Below are 18954 nucleotides of genomic sequence, written 5' to 3'. Positions count from 1 at the left end.
CGCCGAGTGGGCGGGACCGCCGACAGTGGGCGGGGCATCCGGCGGACGCCAGAGGAGGTGCAGGAAGTGGACTCCACTCTCCTTTCCTGCTGAGGATGGAGAGTTGGTCCGGAGAGGGTTTTGGGTTCTTTGCTGGTGAAATGCGGAAGAGGCTTAGTACCCAGGTTCTTGTTCCTGAAGACTGCACTGTCTCGGGTGCAGACAGACAGACAGACACATACACACACACACACACGCCCGGTGAAGATCGCTGGGGGAACCCGTGCAGACAGACAGACAGACACACACACACACACACACACACACACACACACACGCCCCCCGAAGATCCCTGGGGGAACCCGTGCTGCCCCTCGGCCTCCCCGACGACCTGACAGCGCTTGCGGGACGCCAGCTGGGCACCCCGGTGTATACGCAGAACTTCCTAGAAACATGAGGATCGTTTCCCGGCCAGTGCCTCATGAAATATTACCAAGTTATGTCCTCGCCGTTGTCTCACAAAATGTATACATTTGAAAGCAATTATTTTTTTTTAATTTTGTTATTACTCTACGTTTGCAATACATAATAAATTCATCGCGGGGGATTGGACCATATGTACACACCGCATTGAAAGCAGTTGTTGGGGCGCAAGCTAATTTTGTCTGGCCGCGGACTACATGGAAAGGCGCTGGCCTGTTCTTGGTTTTGTTCTTTTAGTTCACGCCTTAGCTATTATTTATGCAGTTCAAGTCCCAGCTATGTTTGCACACTGGAGCAGTGCAGCGAGTCATTACATAATGTCAGCGATCTGTGACTTTTTTTTCTTCAGTCCTACAAGTAGGAAAAAATGATGTGATTTCTAAAACTCGGAAATACTTTATTTTGCCTTCACCATTATTTAGTGGTGATATATTCATATTTACAATCCTTGCCCATCAGTTAGATTGGAAACTCATAAATCTGTGACATTACATCTTTTGCAAAAACTCCTTATAAGGAGTTGGTATTTGAAAAACAAACCGGTCGTGCTTAATTTTCTCCTTGATCTCTATAAAGATAAATATATCTTTTAAAGGGCATTACTTGTGTAGTAAAATAATTCATACTAGACAAGATATTATTATGAGTTCACTTTTCACCAAGTATTTGATATTTCTACATTTATGCATTTAAAATTTCATGTTGGATATATTTTACATTTATTGCCAAGGCAGAGTGAGAGTAGAAGGATTACAAGTCTAGAGGTCTCTAAGCCCAAGATTTGTCATCTGTCACTGGGAATGGTAACTACAGCTTGGCAAGTTTGGGTGCCTGGCATCTCGGCTGGTCAGAACAGGTATGTGGGCATCTCCCCCACTGTTAGAGCTGTGTTTAGATTCCAGTCGCTGAAGCACAAGATTAAAAAACAAACAACATAATTCTGACCGTTTTGTATACATGATCCCAAGTAACTTTAGGGAGAGGTTTGTGGTAGTAAAATCAGGCACTTAAAGCTTGATAGAGTACTTATTTGGTCTTAGATGTTCCTCCTGGCAGATTCAACAGCCTGACCTCGATTTTGTCTTTCTAATTTTAGGCTGTGGAACCCTACTAATATTGGATCAGAATGAAACTGGGCTTACAATTTTTAGAAGGTAAAGTAGCTTTAATTATTAAACTTATGTACATTCTCTATTTGCTATTAAAACCTTAATGGAATTAAGTTTTGAATCTTTTTGGTCCATAAAATGTTTTAATCTGAAATATACAAAGAATTTTAGCATTTGGCACAGTGTAGAAAAAATTTTTTTGCCATTTTATGATTATGCCACATTTCCTGTAAAGTTTACTTTTTAGTGTCCATTTATAAATTATAAGATTTAAACTTAAAAAGTAATCTAATTAAGTGTTCTGTGTAACTATGCCTGCCTTTGCTGTCCTAATATAGTTTAGCTTCACTCAAGCGGGACCTAAATTACCCATCTTGTGGATTATCCAGCTCCTCTCCTTTCTTTCCGTGCCTATCTTCCCTGGGTGACTGGATGTTGTACACATTAATATTTCCATCAAGTTAGTTAAAGGTTGAGAAAAGAAAGTAAATTATGTCATAAAATAACTAGGTATTCATTGCTCAGGTGAAAGACTAATAGACAAGTGTTACAGAGCTCAGGTGAAAGATTTATGGGAAAAATTGGAATTAGTCTAAATTAGTATTTTGAAGTGCTTACTGGCCTATTTATTGTGTGAGTCACAGAAAATGATAAGCTTTCAGGTGTAGCAGCATGCCCTCATGTTAATAGCTCCATATCAATAGCTTAAGATCAAAACTTTTAATCCAGTTTTGCAAATGTTCTACCTGTATCACCTGTGCTATTCTAGCCTTCTTTTCTTTTTGGTACCTGGGATCCAACTTGGGTCCTTGTGCTTGCAAGGCAGGCAGCAGAACTACTGAGCTAAATACCCAGCCCTCCTTTCTGCTTCTGTAAAGCACTGCTTAACCTCCCACAGTGTTGAAGATCATGTAAGACAATGTGTTAACATATGTAGCAGTTCTACCTGTATCACCTGTGCTATTCTAGCCTTCTTTTCTTTTTGGTACCTGGGATCCAACTTGGGTCCTTGTGCTTGCAAGGCAGGCAGCAGAACTACTGAGCTAAATACCCAGCCCTCCTTTCTGCTTCTGTAAAGCACTGCTTAACCTCCCACAGTGTTGAAGATCATGTAAGACAATGTGTTAACATATGTAGCACAATGGTGTAGCTTTGACTGGAATGATGGCCTGTTTGATGTAACCTGGAGTGAGAACAATGAACACGTCCTCGTCACCTGTAGTGGTGATGGCTCACTGCAGCTCTGGGACACCGCCAAAGCCGCAGGGCCACTGCAAGTCTATAAAGAACACACTCAGGAGGTAGGAAGAGAATCTCTTTGAGCTGATTGTTTCCTTTTTTAGATTTTGGTTGAAATCCATTTGGGGATGGACAAGGGAACTGTTTTCAGGGGACAAGTTGAAATTTTAATGATTCTTGAATATGTTAGAAGTCACTTATTCCGTCATCCAAACACAAAGCACCTTTTGGCCTAAGATAAAAGAAATATTTAATCACTGAAGCACAATATGAAAAAAACAAACAAACAACATTCCTGCTACTCAGTAAGCAGGAAAACACCTCAAGTAGTAGTATACTGTGATATCGTTTCTTCCAGAGAGACCCATCACTTTCTCATGGCATGAGAACATGCTTGTCCTGCAGGGCCTAAAGATAAGGTGGGAGGACTTTACACGAAGACATTATAAGATAGTTCTTTGGCTCCAGTCAGATTCCTGAGGATTTTCAGAATGTATTTGAGCAGAAGCATCAAATAATAAGTAAGAGGTGGAGCATACTAAAGAAAAGTCTGAATCTAGATTTTGTTTGTGTATTGGTAGCATGAGAAATGATTTGGGCTTCAGTCATAGTAAAATACATAACTTTTTTCAAGGAAGATGATGGTGAAGACATTCTTTTTTGGTGTTACACCTTAAATTTAAAAAATGTGTCCTCAAGATAGCAGTAGATCCTTCAAGTGAATACTTGAAAATTTACTTTTGAATTTTTATCCGCTACAGTGCTAGTTCCATATTAGGGTATCAATAAATATTCTTATATCTTATTAGATATAAGAATATGATCTTTTGTGATAAAAAGTTTAGTTTTGTGAGGGTACCAGATAGTGTTTTGTATTTATGGCTATTAAAAATCAATATATTTAAGATTAGTATTGAAAATAATGAAATTTTTTATCTTCTCTTTATGTTGTGATGGATATTTGAATAAATGTAGTTGTAAATTACCATGTTTTCAGAAAAAAATCACTGAATACTAAGACAGCTTTGGTAAAGGAAGAACTTTAATTTCAGAATGTTCCATGAAAGAAAGAATATCCACAGAGCAACATGTCCAAAATTCATTTTTGGTACCTTTAGGACTTTTGCCATCTTCTTATACCACATGTATTAAATAATGGACTATTTTAGTTTTATTTTAAAAATGTTTTTCCTTGCAGAAGTTATTTTTCTTAATTTTTTTCTGCCTTTTATTATCTATATAAATTCTAGGATGGTAGCTAAAATCAAAATAATATCTAGTTATGTTAATATTGTTTCTGTTACTTTGTTCTAAAAAAATAATATTCATGAAACCCTAGGGTTGAATAGCTAGCAGGTACATTTATTTGTTGTTAATATATATATTAAATATGTAATGACTAAAATAAATGTATGCACCAGTTAAAATCATTTCTTGCACAGCCAGTGGTGTGTACATATTCTCTCGGAAATACTGTTCTAGAACATCCCTGACAGATTGTAACTCAGTTTACTTCATCTCAGTGAAAATAGATTTCCCTATTTCAGGAGATAATGTATGTAACTTAGATTGCTCTATCGGTTGGAAAGTTGCTTATGTTATGCCCAGATCTACCTTCTATAATACTGCTTCACTTTTTCTGAAGTGGTGAGACCAAGACCAGTCCCCTTTTCCAGGAGAAACCTTGAATACAGCCATCGTGCTCCTTCCAGTCTGCCCTCTGCAAAACTGTGCATTTGCCATCTCTTCAGCCTGTCCCCAGATTACATGATCTGTATATCTCTTACCCTCCTGGTAACCCTCCTTTTATATTCTCCTGTTTTTCAATGTCTCTTTTAATCTTTGACTTCTGGCTCTAGTCGTACTCCTTGAAATGCCTGTGTACATCTCTCTCAGCCATGTCGTAGTGATGGGTCCCTTCGATTTTACTAGTACAACATCTAGATCTTTGAGCTGCTGTGGGTAATTTTGAAATTGGTTTTTTGAACTGAAGAATGCTTGGTTTTGTGTGTGTGTTTTGTGAACTGTTATTCTAGATTGTCCTTCATTTTCTTTTCAAATGCAATTTTTGTTAAGCATCTGTATCATTTGGAATTCCTTGGGTGTTAATGTGATAGAAAACCCAACTAAAAGTGTCTTCAATGACTTCGTTTCATTTTGTGGTTACTGTTATTATAGTTTATTAATTTACGTGGCTATCTTTTCCACTTCTTGATACTGATTTCTGTCCTCGACAGTTCCATCCGCTATTACAAAGTGCTATAGACTGAGTGGTTTGTAGACAACAGAAACTAGTCACAGTTCTGGAGGCTGCAGTCCAAGATTGAGGTGCTAAGTCACTATGATGCTTTCTGCGGAAAGTCCTCTTCTAGGTTGCAGACTTGTCTTCTTGTATCTTCACATGGTTGAAACAAGGTGACGGAGCTTTTAGGAGTCCTTCCTGTCTGCCTTACTGTCTCTGCCTCTGCCTCTGCCTCTACCTCCCCGCCCCCTCTTAGTGGGGATTGAACCCAGGGCCTAACTCCTGCTAGGTAAGTATTCTAACACAGAGCTAAATCCCCAGCCCTTTATATTTTTAAATTTTGAGACAGGGTATCACTAAGTTGGTGGTAATTTGTGATTCTCCTGCCTGAGCCTCTCAGGTAGTTGGATCCCATCATAGGGACTCCACCTTTATGGCTTAATTATTTCCCAAAATTTCCATCTCCTACTAGCATCACATTTGTTGTTAAAATTTTGATGTGTGAGTTTTGAGATTCCATATATTATAGTATACATCAAATACTAAGCATTTCAGATCAAATGAGTTTTGAGGAACTGATAAATTTTTGTTGATAAATTTATGAATGAGCATAAACAGTTTCTATTTTTTTCACCAATGTGCCAGGAAGCTATGTTATAAAATAGAATAGTAAGCATGGAGTCATCTTCTGCTATGGAGAGTGTATAATAAAGATGAGCAACATAGCTTTAGTCAACCTTGGGTTTGAGTCCTAGCGCTGTAATGTACACGCTGGGGAACCTTGGGTAAGTTACTTATCTTTTCAAAACCCTAGTTTCTTCATTTGTAAACTGAGCATAGTAGTACTTTATGTCAGAGGGGCATGGTAAGTGCTTGGACCAGAGCCAACACTGAATAAGTTAGAGCTATTATTGCCTGCTTTTACGATGGGGTTAGAAAATCTTCAAACACATTAGACATTTTCTAGTTATCCATTTTACTACTTGATTATTGTATAAAAATGTGTAATAATTTTCAGATTAAACAAAAAGGAGAAATTCAAGATTAAGACATTTTTGGCCTTGAGGAATGAAGGTCTTAGTGAAATGAAAAGAAAGAAAAACATACTATCTGTGGGCATGGATTCTAAACAGGAATCAGATTTTCTTTTTAAGTGATGTCCGCAAAGGGCCTGTGTCATGAGCTGTTATGTCTTTTGAATGCCTGAAAGGCCTTTGGTTAGCCAGGAGTGGTGGCACATACCTGTAAACCCAGTACTCTGGTAGGCTGAGGCAGTAGGATCACAAATTTCATTGCAATCTGGACAACTTGGTGACTTGAGACCATGTTTCAAAACAAGAAACTGAAAAAAGGCTGACGATGTAGCTCAGCATGAAGGCCCTGGTTCAATCCCAGTACTCCACCCACTTCCTTGTCCTTTGGCTTACCTTGCTGCTGAATATATAATAGGAATGGAAAAATAGTAAACATTTTAAGTTCAGTGAGGATATATAAAAGAGTGAACTAAGAATATTGTTTTTCTGTTTCATGACTTACAGCACCCTGCTATTGAGAATGAGTTAAAGTGACTTAAGTGATAATATGAAACATTTTAATATAGGTATTATAATTTTTCATTTAATTTGCTTATTACAGTTTTTAGAAAGTTAAAACTTGTTCTCATTATCACATAGCATTGCTTATTGACTTGCTATGTTTTTAATAAAATGTGTGCTTCTTTAACATTTTAACTAGCATACTGTTATGGAGAAAAATATATTGTATTATTTAGTTATGGTTTTTTGAGGCAAGGTCTCGCTTATAGTTCAGGCTGGCCTCAAACTCATGGTGATCCTTCTGCCTTGGCCTCCTGAGTGCTGGGATTACAACATGTGCCACTATGCCTGGCTTATTTTAAAAATTAAAGCATTTAAAAAAAATTATGAGACCGTGTCTTGCTAAGTGCCCAGGCTGAGCTTGAACTTGTGATTCTCCTGCTTCAGCCTCCCAGAGTACTGGGATTACAGGTATGTGGTACCACACCAAGCTGAGAGAAATGTATTTAATTATATATTTTATGGTTATAACATGACATATGGTTAAAATCTTGTTCACCTTAAAAAAATGAATTAGTTTTGGGCCTGGTGGCACACACCTGTAATTCTAGCACTCCAGAGACTGAAGCAGGAGGATTTCTGGGAATAGGAGTGCCAGCCTGGGCTACATAGACTCTGTCTCAAAAAGCCAAAAAAGAAAAAAAAATATCAGTAATGTACACTTTGATAATGATAGAAACTGTGAAGTCTATGATGGGTGGCAACAAAATCATTTGATATAGAATGACAACCAGTCATACATTGAACATCAGTATGGTCCAGGCAGATATGTATTTACATTTAAAACTATACAATGGATTTGTTAACATTTTTTCTTCTTTCTTTCTTTTTTTTTTTTCATTGAGTTTATTGGTACTTTTTAGGTATACAGTACAGTTACATTCATCATTGGGATCTTGTACCTTTACATGACAGGTCTTGGTTCTCATTTTTTCCCCATACCCCTGCCCTCCCTTCTCTCCCTCCACCCTTCTCTATTTGCAAAGACTTTGTTTCCATTTTTTCCTTTTCTCACATTTTTCTTTTCCCTTCTTTCCTTTCCTCTACCCTTCCCATCTCACCTACACTTTTAGCCCTTTTTTCTTTTTAAAACAATCAGAAAATAGGAGGAAACAACTGGACTTGATATGTTTTCTTTCATATTTTTAGCCATTCAGCTGTTTGCTTTAGAGAGGGTTACTGCCCTAAGATTTTACTACAATTTTTAAAAATAATTGTGATTGTAGAGAAAAATAGTTCCTAGTTAGATATCAATTGAATCAGTTTTCCTTTTTTAGATTTTTCTAAAAATACAGTATCTGTCATCACTTTTCAATCTTTATGTTTTAAAAGCATTTTTTTCCCACTGGTTAGTATTTTAAAATTGAACTTGTATTAGGAGAGCTAGCCCTGCCTAGAGTGGTAGTACATATTCCACATGTTAGTCCTGGGGGGTGTAGGCACGAATAAGCCCCCCACTTCAACCTCCACTAATCCCTAGTAGTAGTTCTGCGCCATATGAGAAGGCCATTTAATACAATGTGATTAATATTGAAATGTCTAGAAGGTACAAGAGGACCAGGGCCTATCAGAAGAAAAAGTGCTGTTTGAGCTAAGTCACAGGACCTTAGTGGTTTGCTAGGCAGCCTAAAGGGAAAATGACGTCTGACAGAGATGAGTGTCTGCACAGGTTAAGATCTGTGCAAGAGCACAGCATATTCAGACAACCTCAACCCCTTTGGTGTCGCTGGAGCAGGGAGTGTATAAGGCGGCAGCATGGTGGGAGATGAGGTCAGGAAGGTGGTTAAGGGTCACTTCCTGATGGGCCTCGAATGCCTGCTAGATGAGTTGGCTGTTATGTTTTGAAAATTCAAGAGAAAGGTAGATTGCATAGATTTCAAGCCACACAGTGTGAGCAAAGCCCATACATGGATGTATAAGTATGACCTATTTTCCACTTCATCTATTTCTTCAGCTGTTAGCTATTAAGTAGGACTAGACATTTGAAATTTTAGTATTTAAAATGAGAAAAGTATGGAAGTGCAAATACTTGTTTTAACTTTTTTTTTGGGGGGGGGGTTTGAGACAGGGTCTCACTATGTAGTTGAGACTGACCTGGAACTCACTATGTAGCCCAGGCTGGTCTCAAACTCACAGCAATCCTCTTGCCTCAGCCTCCCGAGTGCTGGGATTATAGGTGTGCACCACCACGCCTGGCTGTTTTAATTTAGTGGCTCTCAAACTTTGCTGTACATCTGTATTTCCTGGGGAACTTTGAAAAATCTTCATGCTCAGGTTACCGTATCTTGGGGTTTGAGCAAGGCATCGGTATTAGTTAAGATTCCCAGATAATTCAGTGTACAATGGTGTACAGAACCCACAGCCTTAACTTCGAAGGCATTCAAAGCTAATGAGTTTGATATATGTGTTAGCTAATATTTCGGTGATTATAGGAGTAAAAATACAGATTTAAAAATCTTTAATAAAGAAGATGATTTGCTTTCCCTTCCAAAATCATTCCTTGTCCATTTATCTAATGTCAGAGCTTCCTAAATTTTAGAGAAATTCCCAAATTTAAAGAAGAGAAAGAGATAATTTTAGATGGAAACTATAATAGAGTAAGTAGAAAAAGTCTTTCATGCATGATTATTGCTACTACATCTGGCATCTCTCATGGACTTAGTGTCAGCACTATGCCTGTCTCCAAAGCAAGGTCGATATCCATAGATAGAAGTTAGAACCCCATCCCTCTCAGTTTAGAATCTGTTAGGAAACATGTGCAGGAGAATTGTGCAATCTCATTTGACAATTTTAAATTATATGGAACTATAAATTAGTTTTAGTTTTTTTGCAAGCTCATATGAAGTGGATTTATTGACAGAACTATTTAAATATATGTAGAATTATATTTTATGTCAGACAGGACTATAAAAACAGGTATGTTATTTTATTTACTATGAATATATTGCTATATCCTATATATATTCGAAAATGTAGCAATGGAAAGATAATGTAAAAAATGGTTACCTTTAAATAGAGAGGGGAAGAAAGGGCAGTGAGGACAAAGAAGTAAGATTTCTCAAAATATAACTTCTGTTAACAGTTTTGATTTAGGACCATTGAAATATTTTACATAGTTAGAAATCACAATTTAAATTGGAAAGAAAAACCAATGCTAATAATCGAAAACAAATTAATCTAGTGGTTTGTCAAAGTAGGTTTTGAAAATAATTTATTTCAAATGACTTTAAAAACACTATTGTGATTGTACCTATGTTTGGTAAACAGAAGAGTTAGAAATAAATTTTAAACTGCATTTAAAAAATCAGTATTATTACTTTGAAATTCTTATGTGTATATAATAGGATAAACTTTAACAGTAATGTCATTAGAAACCAGAAGTTTTAATGCAAGAGAAAAGAGATTTGGGAATTAAAGAAGATAAGTAGCAGTACTTAATCTTAAAATTGTATGGGAATTTCCATAAATATCATTTCCTAGCTCTTTGCAGAGTAAAGACTTAGGAGTACTGAGACTCAGCAGCAGTGAATGTCCTTAGTGTCTAGATTATGGCTTCTAAATACTGTTTCCTTCCAAGAGGAATACTGGTCTTTGTAGAAATCACGAGTGGGAAGTATACAGGATGGAGTGAAGACTTCTTGTATTAGAAAGCAAGAAAGCTCTGACAGGCTGATAATGTCCAAAGTTTAGAAGAGCAACTTGAGGGGACTCTCACTGGCCAAAGATGGAACAATTTGAACATCAGAAAGAATGATAATAATGAATCGAAACATAGCACACATATACACTTGTATGCATTTTTATTACTTATATGAAATTAAAGCTTAATAGGATAACCACTTAATCCTGAAAACTGATATAGAATCAAGGCACTTATCTTGCCTTTTCTATATGAATCCTATTATGGAATAATCAAAAGTTGATTAAAAATTTTATAACAATCCTAGTTAATATATGCAGTAGGAATTACAAAATTTGAAAGTCATCAGTAGCTAGCTCCTAATGAAATAATGACTGGAGACAAGGGTCATCTGCAGAGGGTAAAACCATTAATTAAAATATTCTCTGAACAATCTTGGAGCATTAAAAGTGGGTCAGTCAGGAATTATATGCCTCCTAATGTAATAGGAAGCTAAAAAAATTGAAATGAAATCTGATTAAGCCTTCAGATCTAACTTCCAATTCAAAGGAAATAGGAAGGGGCAAGGAAGACGTTAAAGCACTACTACAAGGAAACAATTAGCCAAATTGAGAATGTAAGAAATTCTACAGGATGAATAACTTTGTTTCTTCAACAAAGAAATGTCATAGGAAAAGGGATTAAAAAAAAGCAAAGTAGCAAGAGGCAGGTTATCCTAGATTAGAAGAGACTTCAACGTAGATGTGGTGGAATGTGCCTATAATCCCATCACAGAGGGAGGCTGAGGCAGGATAACTGCAAAGTTCCAGTCCTACCTGGGCGACGCAGAGCGACCCTGTCTGAAAGTAAAATTATAAAAAGGGCTGGGGATATTTCATTCCTGAATACCAATAAATAAATAAATAAATAAATAAAATGGGGAGACATAATACTAAGTGAAAAATGTGGATCTTGTTTGGATACTGATTAAAATAAACCAACCTGTACAAAAGATAATTTTGTGACAATGAGAGAAATATGAATATATACTATTAGACAATACTGAAAGGCCACTGTTAATCTTGTTGGGGTGAAAATGGCCTTGTGGTAATGTAAAAATAAAAAAATTCTTATCTTCTGAAATATTTAATGAGTGAAATGGCTGATGTTAAAACATTCCATCAGTCAGTCAACAATGGGACAGAAGAAACAAGAGGGGCTAAATGTTGTTAGTTACAGAAAGGTATAATAGGTACCTAGGGGTTTATTGGACTATTCTCTGTGCTTTTATACATGTTTAAAAATTTCCACAATGAATTTTTAAAGTTTAAGTTTCATATGTAGAGAAATATGTAGTCCTTTCAAGTCACTCAGTAATTAAAAGTCTATGTCCCTTTCTTTGCATCGATATAAATATGAAAAACCTGGGCATAGTTTTTTTGTTTTTTTTTGGTACCAGGATCGAACTCTTGCTCTTGCAAGGCAGGTGGCGAAACCACTGAGCTAAATCCCCCAGCCCTGGGCATAGTTGTTGCTTTTTTTGGTACCGGGGATTGAACTTGGGTCCTTGCGCTTGCAAGGCAGGCCACCGAACCGCTGAGCTAAATCCCCGGTCCCTGGGCATACTTTTTCTTTGACACTTTTTAATGAAATTGACCAACTTTAAAAAGACACTAATTTATAGTCGATTAAAAATGAGCTCTTTGAGAATTAGTTTCATTCATAAAATGTGTCCTCTCAAACTGGTTTTGAATAAGTTCAGATTCCATAAAGCAAGCATAAAATTGTTTTCAATTTTTTTTTCATTTTTTCCATTTTCCCAATTAATTTTCTTCACCACTGCCAAGAATAATTTCATGAGAAGGCCTTTAGAGGACCCTGCTTTTCAAACATAAAATCAGGTACTGCAAATGTCTTCCTCTCTATATTTAATTTGACCATTTGTCATGTCTATTTATTGGGAGTGAAGAGAGAAACTGGGAATAGCGAAGAGAAGGAAGAGTAGTCTAAGATATGCTTTTTCCTCAGATTTGTTTCTTTGTTCCTTTGTTCATTCCCAGAACCTTCATAACTCTACTAAGTGCAAGTTTGTGTACTTACCTGGCATGGAAGATGAGCAGGTCAGGCTTGTTCCTGCTCTGCTGGAGTCCTTGCTCTGTCCAGGAGCACGGCTGCAGCCGCTGGTTGTCTCATGTGTAGTGTGCCAGGTGCTGAGGTGAGCAGTGCTGGGAGAGAGGAGCATCTTGTCTGGAAAGCGGCTGGGAGGGCATCGCAAGTGAGAAGGAAAAGTAGGCATGTATCACTCAGGTGTGAGGAGCAAGGCAGAGGACAACCTAGAAGCTGAGGGGTGGAGCCTGAGCACCTGGCACAGTCAGCATTGACCACCAGTGGGAAGACACTGCACAAATTTCTAAAAATTTGCTGGGAAATATTTCATTCATATAAAGTATATGTAAGATGCGAAAATAATATATATTGTTCATCAATATATATTCAAAAAATGATATGTACACTCTCAACCATGGCCCTTCAGGATATTACCGCCTAAGTCTTTGCCCTTGCTTCTCCACACATATGGTAAGCTTGTTTCCTGCTTCCAGTCTCTCCTGTTCACTCTACCTGAAGCCACTCTGTTTGGATCAGCACCCTCGTCTTTTATCACACTCAAATCTCTGCTAAGAGAGGACTTCTCTGATCGTTGTACTGAGAAATCATCCCATGCTCTTGCCTCCTTTCTTTGCTTGATGTTTGTAGTTTTAAAAAATCACAACTTAAAAATATACATTTACTTATAGGTGTCTTCTGCAAAAATACAAGATCTACAAGGGCAGGTCTTGTCTAACATTATAACTGTTCCCTCCTTCTCTTGTGCACAGTAGGTGCTTACTAAATGTTTGTTGAATAGGTGAATGAATTGGCTTGAGGTTGGAATAGTGGAATCCAGTCTTCTCTTTTCAGTTGCCTTCTCAAACATCTTTGTGGCTTGCACTTTTTTCAGAGCTTGACGTTAATGCTCAAATGCTGTTCATATTAGATATTTCCACTTGACTGTCCTGTTGCCACGTCAAACTCGGTACAGATTAATTGTACATTATCTTCCTTCCTCCGTTCTTCCATTTTTGCTATTATACCTTCACTAACGGTTCACAAAACCTTAGTATTATCTCTCCGTGTTTGAGCCCTAATCGCTAGGGTGCTGCGTACCTCCATTTGTGTCTTTAGGGGCATTTTTGGTTACTGTTTGACTTCTGCTTTCTGCTTGCTGATCTTTCAGCTCGTTCCCAAGGCCCTGCTCTAATTGTGTCTTCTGGATGTCAAACTGAATTTTCCATCACAGCACCCCCATTGCACTTGTGTCTGTAGTTCTTAAAATATCCTAATATTTTAAACACAATAAAACAAAACATATATTGATTGAGCTGTCTCATTTCCTTCATTAGCCCATTTTTTTCATTGTGTATTGGCACTTTTTAGGTATACAGTACAGTTACATTTATCACTGGGATCTGGTACCTTTACATGAGAGGTCTTGGTTCTCATTTTTTTCCCCATTCTCGTGCCCTCCCTTCACCCCCTCCTCCCTTCCCTATTTACAAAGACTTTCTTTACATTTTTTCTTTTTCCTTCTTTCCTTTTCCCTACCCTTCCCACTTCCCCTACTCCTTTAGCCCTTTTCTTCCTATTTTACCTTATTGGTTATGCAATTTGAACCTTATTTACACCTTTAGTTTTTCACGCCAGAGGAACTATTCAGTATTTACATGTATGTCCTATGTATTATCCCATTTTTTAACCTCTCCACCGTGTCTGTCCTATCCTTAGCTTGACTGTAGAGACTTGATTCTTGCTACTTTGTTTTGTGACAGACAGGACAGCAGACAACAATACTGCCATCAGCCAGGTTTTCTTATGGCTGGATTCTCTCTGAGCTGATGGAGGCTCTGCAGGGTTAAAAGATAATCAGTCAAGGTTTCACGACTCTGGCATCACAATGGAAGTATGTGGAGGCAGCGGAATCTGACCTGAAAGTGTTAGTCTTTAGCTAGTAGTACTTAGCAATGATGCCGGTTGTAAAGGTAAATTTGATCGGTTACAGTATTTAAACTAACAGTGAGTGCCTTCTTTCATTGTAACGAGCCTAGGTATACTCAAAACTTAATGGTTTTGCTCATGAGAGGGTCTTCACCAGAGGCAGTTATTAAACATTACTTTTAGTAAAATGTGTAAATACTGGATTAGAAGTGGGTGGAAACTGAGACAGAAGGGACAGAAGGGACCGCACAGAAGGGACCATTTGACTGACTGAGATACTCGCCAGGGGAGGCTTAGTTCACAAAGGCTGTATTAGGAACACATCCTGTAAGGTAAGTGGGGATTCAGGAGTGGACAGGGTCTTTATGTTCTTAGATAGGGATAATTCATGAAAGTGGAATTACTGTGGGCCCAGTGTAGCTCCAGTGAAGGGTAATACCAGCCAGGGAAGGGCTTTGTGTCTCTGATATTAGAGCCCAAGGAAACCAGGAGGTTCTGACTTCCTGACTTACGACTTCTGACCAGGAAGTTCTGACTTCATGCAGCTTGCTGTCCACACAGTCTGGCATAGCAATTAAGAGTAGGCTCTGTAAGTAGGCTGTGTAGGTTCAGATTTCAACTCCTTACCCAATTAGCCTTGGGAACTTGGACAAGTACTTAACCTACCTGGGCATTAGCATGCAAGTATCTACTTCATAGAAACGAATGTTAAATGAGATAAAATATGTTAAATTTTGATGAGAATATCTGGCATACAATATTCAATAAAGATTTTGTTTTCATTACTGAGCATTGAACCCAGACATCATCAAGCTACATCCTCAGGGCCTTTTATTTATTTATTTTTTATTTTTGAGACAAGTCACTAAGTTCTCAATGGCCTCAACCCTGTGATTCTCCTTCCTCAGCCTCTTGAGTATTAACAAAATTTTTGTTGCTATTAAAGTATATTAGTGTTACTTTTGACTGCTCGCATTAGCCTAGAGCAGGAGTGGGCAAACTCCATCTTGGACAAACCTGGCTCCATGTTTGATTTGTAAATAAAGTTTTATTGAAACACAGCTGATCTGCTTTTATGCATCACAAGTGCTGAATTTAGTAGGGTTTTTTTGGGGGCGGTACCGGGGATTGAACTCTGAATTTAGTAGTTTTGATAATGCTTGATGGCCTAGAAAGGCTAAAATATTTACCATGTGACTCTTTATAGATGAAATTTGCCATTTAGTATACAGTCTTTATGGAAGAAATTTAGAGACTAAGAGGATAAAATTAAATTCTTTAGCTCTGAAGATCTTCAGTGATTCCTTCCTAACCTTTGTTTTTTCTATTCTTAACTATCAGATTGTCCAGGAGGTTTTTTTTCCCTTTCTGTTTGCTTCATGAGCTGCTCTCTGCTGCTAGGTTGTGATTCCTTAATGGTTCTAGCCACTCTTCTGTCTCACATGAAAAGGGCAGCAGGAGGACCAGGACCAGGGGTGGGGGTGCAGGCGTGTGAGGTATTCACTTGGCTACAAAAGTTTAAGCCCCTCCCCCCAATTTTGTAATCAAGATAAATTTGTAATGCAATATTTTAAAAATAACAGTGAAAAAGATTTCTGATGTACAAAACTTTTTATTTTTTCCTTGAAACTAATAATTTTATTTTTAAAAATTCCCAGCTTTATTGAACTATAATTGACAAGTTAAAAATTTGTATATTTAACTTGTACAGTGTAGTTTCTTGATACAAGTATACTTGAGTAGTGATTCCCACAATTAAACTAATTAACTTATTCATCACCTGACAGTTCCCATTTGTGTATGTGTGTGGGGGCAAGAACAATTAAGATCTACTCTCTTAGAAAACTTCAAGTATTCAGTGCATAGTATGCATGTAGCTATAGTCACCACGTTGCACCCTAGAACTCATAACTGAAAATTTGTCCCCTTGACCAGCAAGCATCTCCCTCTCCTCCCACCCTAAGCTCCTGACAATCACCATTCTTTTCTGTTTCTCTGTTTGACTTCTTTAGATTTGACACTCAAGTGACAAAACATCAAAATTTTAAACATATACAGAATCAGAATTACTGATTTTTTTCTGTCCTTGGACTCTAACATGGCTCAGAATAGCACTAGATAGCAGAGAGCAAGTAACCCTTATTTAAACCACAGTAAACCCCATACACTCATATTTTTACATATATGTGGGGCTAGAGTTTTTGTTTGCAGTACTAGGTATTGAATCCAGGGCCTTTGTACTGAGCTGTAACCCTAGATTTTAAAAAAATGTTTAGTTTTGAGACAGGGTCTTGCTAAGATACTGAGGCAGGGCTTGAACTTGTGATCTTTCTGCCTTCACCTCCCAAAGTGCTAGGTTTATAGGTATGATTCAGAATAACCTGCTAGCTGACCACATTTAATATATCTACTTGGGTCCATGTCAGAACCATTTTCATAAAGTATATGTACATATGGGGTAGTAATGTACAGTAAATATATATGCAATGAATGTTTAAATTTAAAAAAGTATTTTACAGTAAAAGACCCATTGCCATTAATCCTCAGACTCTTCCCCCTGCTTTGAACAGACTTATCTCATGGTTCTGGCCACTTTCTGAAAGAGCTGTGCAATTCTTCTTTCATGAATGTCTTTATCAGGTGTGATCAAAACTACAGTGATTGCTGCTGCCTCGTGCCATTCCGTGGAAAGGCAAGCTCATAAAACCATGACGGTGTGTCCTCATTCACTTTATTCCAGGCGGGGTCTGGTATCATAGGACTTCTGCCTCTTTCCCAAAGTCAAAATGACCCTGAAAGATAAGTGTTTTGAATTGATTTAGGACATCAAGGCAGCTGTGACAGTATGACTAAAGACATGGCAGAGGACTTCCAGATCTGCTTCAGAACTTGGCAAGAACAGTGATAAAAGTGTTCACAGTGAGGGCAGTACTGTGAGAGGGGCTTGTAGTAATGAGTTTTGTACTGTAATAAATTTAGAAAACAAACAAAATTCAAATAACCGTCTTATGTTTCAATCACATCTTGTAGCTTACAGTAATGGTCTGTGTATAATCTCTTATACATGACAGAATGAAAAGTATTGCTTTAAGTTTTCAAATAGTTTATTTGAATGGTTCCCTGAGAGCAGTGAAGCGTAAATTGGAATAGCCACATCAGATAACTAAAGTAGTTTATTAAGAGATCTGAAAGGATCACCTAAAGGATCACCTTATAGGATCACCCTATAGGTTTTGCTAAGAAAGGCCAGATAGGGGTATTGATTGAATTTTAATGCTTTCTGATAAACATTAACAAGGCAAAGTTCTTTGGATACTGACTTTCTTTCTTTTTTTTTTAATTGAGTTTATTGGTACAATCTAGGTATACAATACAGTTACATTCATCATTGGGATTCTGTACCCCTCCCTTCACCCCCTCCTCCCCTCCCCATTTACAAACCCTTTATTTCCATTTTTTCAGTTTCTCGTATTTTTTTCCTCTCCCTTATTACCTTTCCCCCACCCTTCCCACTTTCCCTACACCTTTAGCCCTTTACTTCCTATTTCACATTACTAATTATCTCATTAGGCTCCTGTGTACTATTATAGTTTTTCACACCAAAGAAACTATTCAGTATTTCAGTTAAAGAAATCTCTGTATGAACATTAAAAATAGGGAACCCTAAAATAAAACTAAAAAGGAAAGTAAAAGAGAAAAGGCAATGATGTAACATTAAAATAATCCTTAATTCTGGAGATGAAAATGGTCCCTGAACATATTTAAATTGCTTCTTACTCTTATAGTCTTATCTTATTCTTTTTTCACTATTTAGAGAATACTTTATTAGTTTCTGTAATCAAACCCACGTAGATATGACCTTACATATTTAGTATGATGTGTTACCCCTCTACACATGGAAAAAAATAAAAATAAAAATAAATTAACATTTCTAGACCAATATGGCTGTCCATCTGACTTTGTAATCTGCTTTGACATTTCTTCATGGTGCTGCAAAGAGTGATTTGTTGATAAGTTTAAAAACAGGTATGATTTGTTTTATTGAAGTTTTGAAAATACTCTGTGGAATTACCTTAAGTGAAATGGAGTCTTATCGACAAGGAATTGGAATGGCAGAATGGAAAGGAGCACTTTTCCATTTCCCAGACATCATGTTGAGATGGGTAGGACTTTATTTGATGTTTCCATGAAGTAAATCAGTTATTCTAGCAGGCTGTCACTGTTATAAAGACATGAAATGTAATATTGAACTTGATACTATTTTGCTGTCTAAACCCTTTAAAATATTTTTAGGTATATAGTGTTGATTGGAGCCAAACCAGAGGTGAACAGCTTGTGGTGTCTGGTTCATGGGATCAGACTGTCAAAGTGGTATGTCAGCATTACTGTAATTTCAAACCAAATATGCTTCTCTCCAAAGCTTCAACTGAGTTTTTCTTTTCCAAAATACCCTTCTGTAGCTTCAAAACTAAAGTTGAGTTCTCCAAATAATGTATTAAAACATTAATTAGAATTTAACATTCTCTAGTTTTTGGGCCATGAACTAAAAATTAGCTTAGCATGGATTATTTTGGCCCCTTAAATACCACCTTACTTTATTTAAAAATAGATCCTAAAAGTACTTTAGATATGTATATATGTAAATATACATTATAT

At 37.2% G+C, this 18954-nt stretch overlaps 1 protein-coding gene across 1 annotated transcript in view; it reads left to right on the top strand.

Moving 5' to 3' along the window:
• Pex7 (peroxisomal biogenesis factor 7) overlaps positions 1-18954 on the top strand; it is a 70765-nt gene that overhangs the window by 135 nt on the left and 51676 nt on the right. The window contains exons 2-4 of the mRNA XM_033763269.1: positions 1496-1616; positions 2722-2872; positions 18592-18669. Of these exons, the coding sequence (XP_033619160.1) occupies positions 1496-1616; positions 2722-2872; positions 18592-18669 (350 nt within the window). The remainder of the gene's footprint in view (positions 1-1495; positions 1617-2721; positions 2873-18591; positions 18670-18954) is intronic.

The sequence above is a fragment of the Fukomys damarensis genome, unplaced genomic scaffold (assembly GCF_012274545.1).
Source record: "Fukomys damarensis isolate Sample0158 unplaced genomic scaffold, DMR_v1.0_HiC HiC_scaffold_14, whole genome shotgun sequence".
Classification (NCBI taxonomy): domain Eukaryota; kingdom Metazoa; phylum Chordata; class Mammalia; order Rodentia; family Bathyergidae; genus Fukomys; species Fukomys damarensis.
The sequence above is the reverse complement of the archived record's forward strand: the minus strand, read 5'-3'. Positions and strand labels throughout refer to the sequence as shown.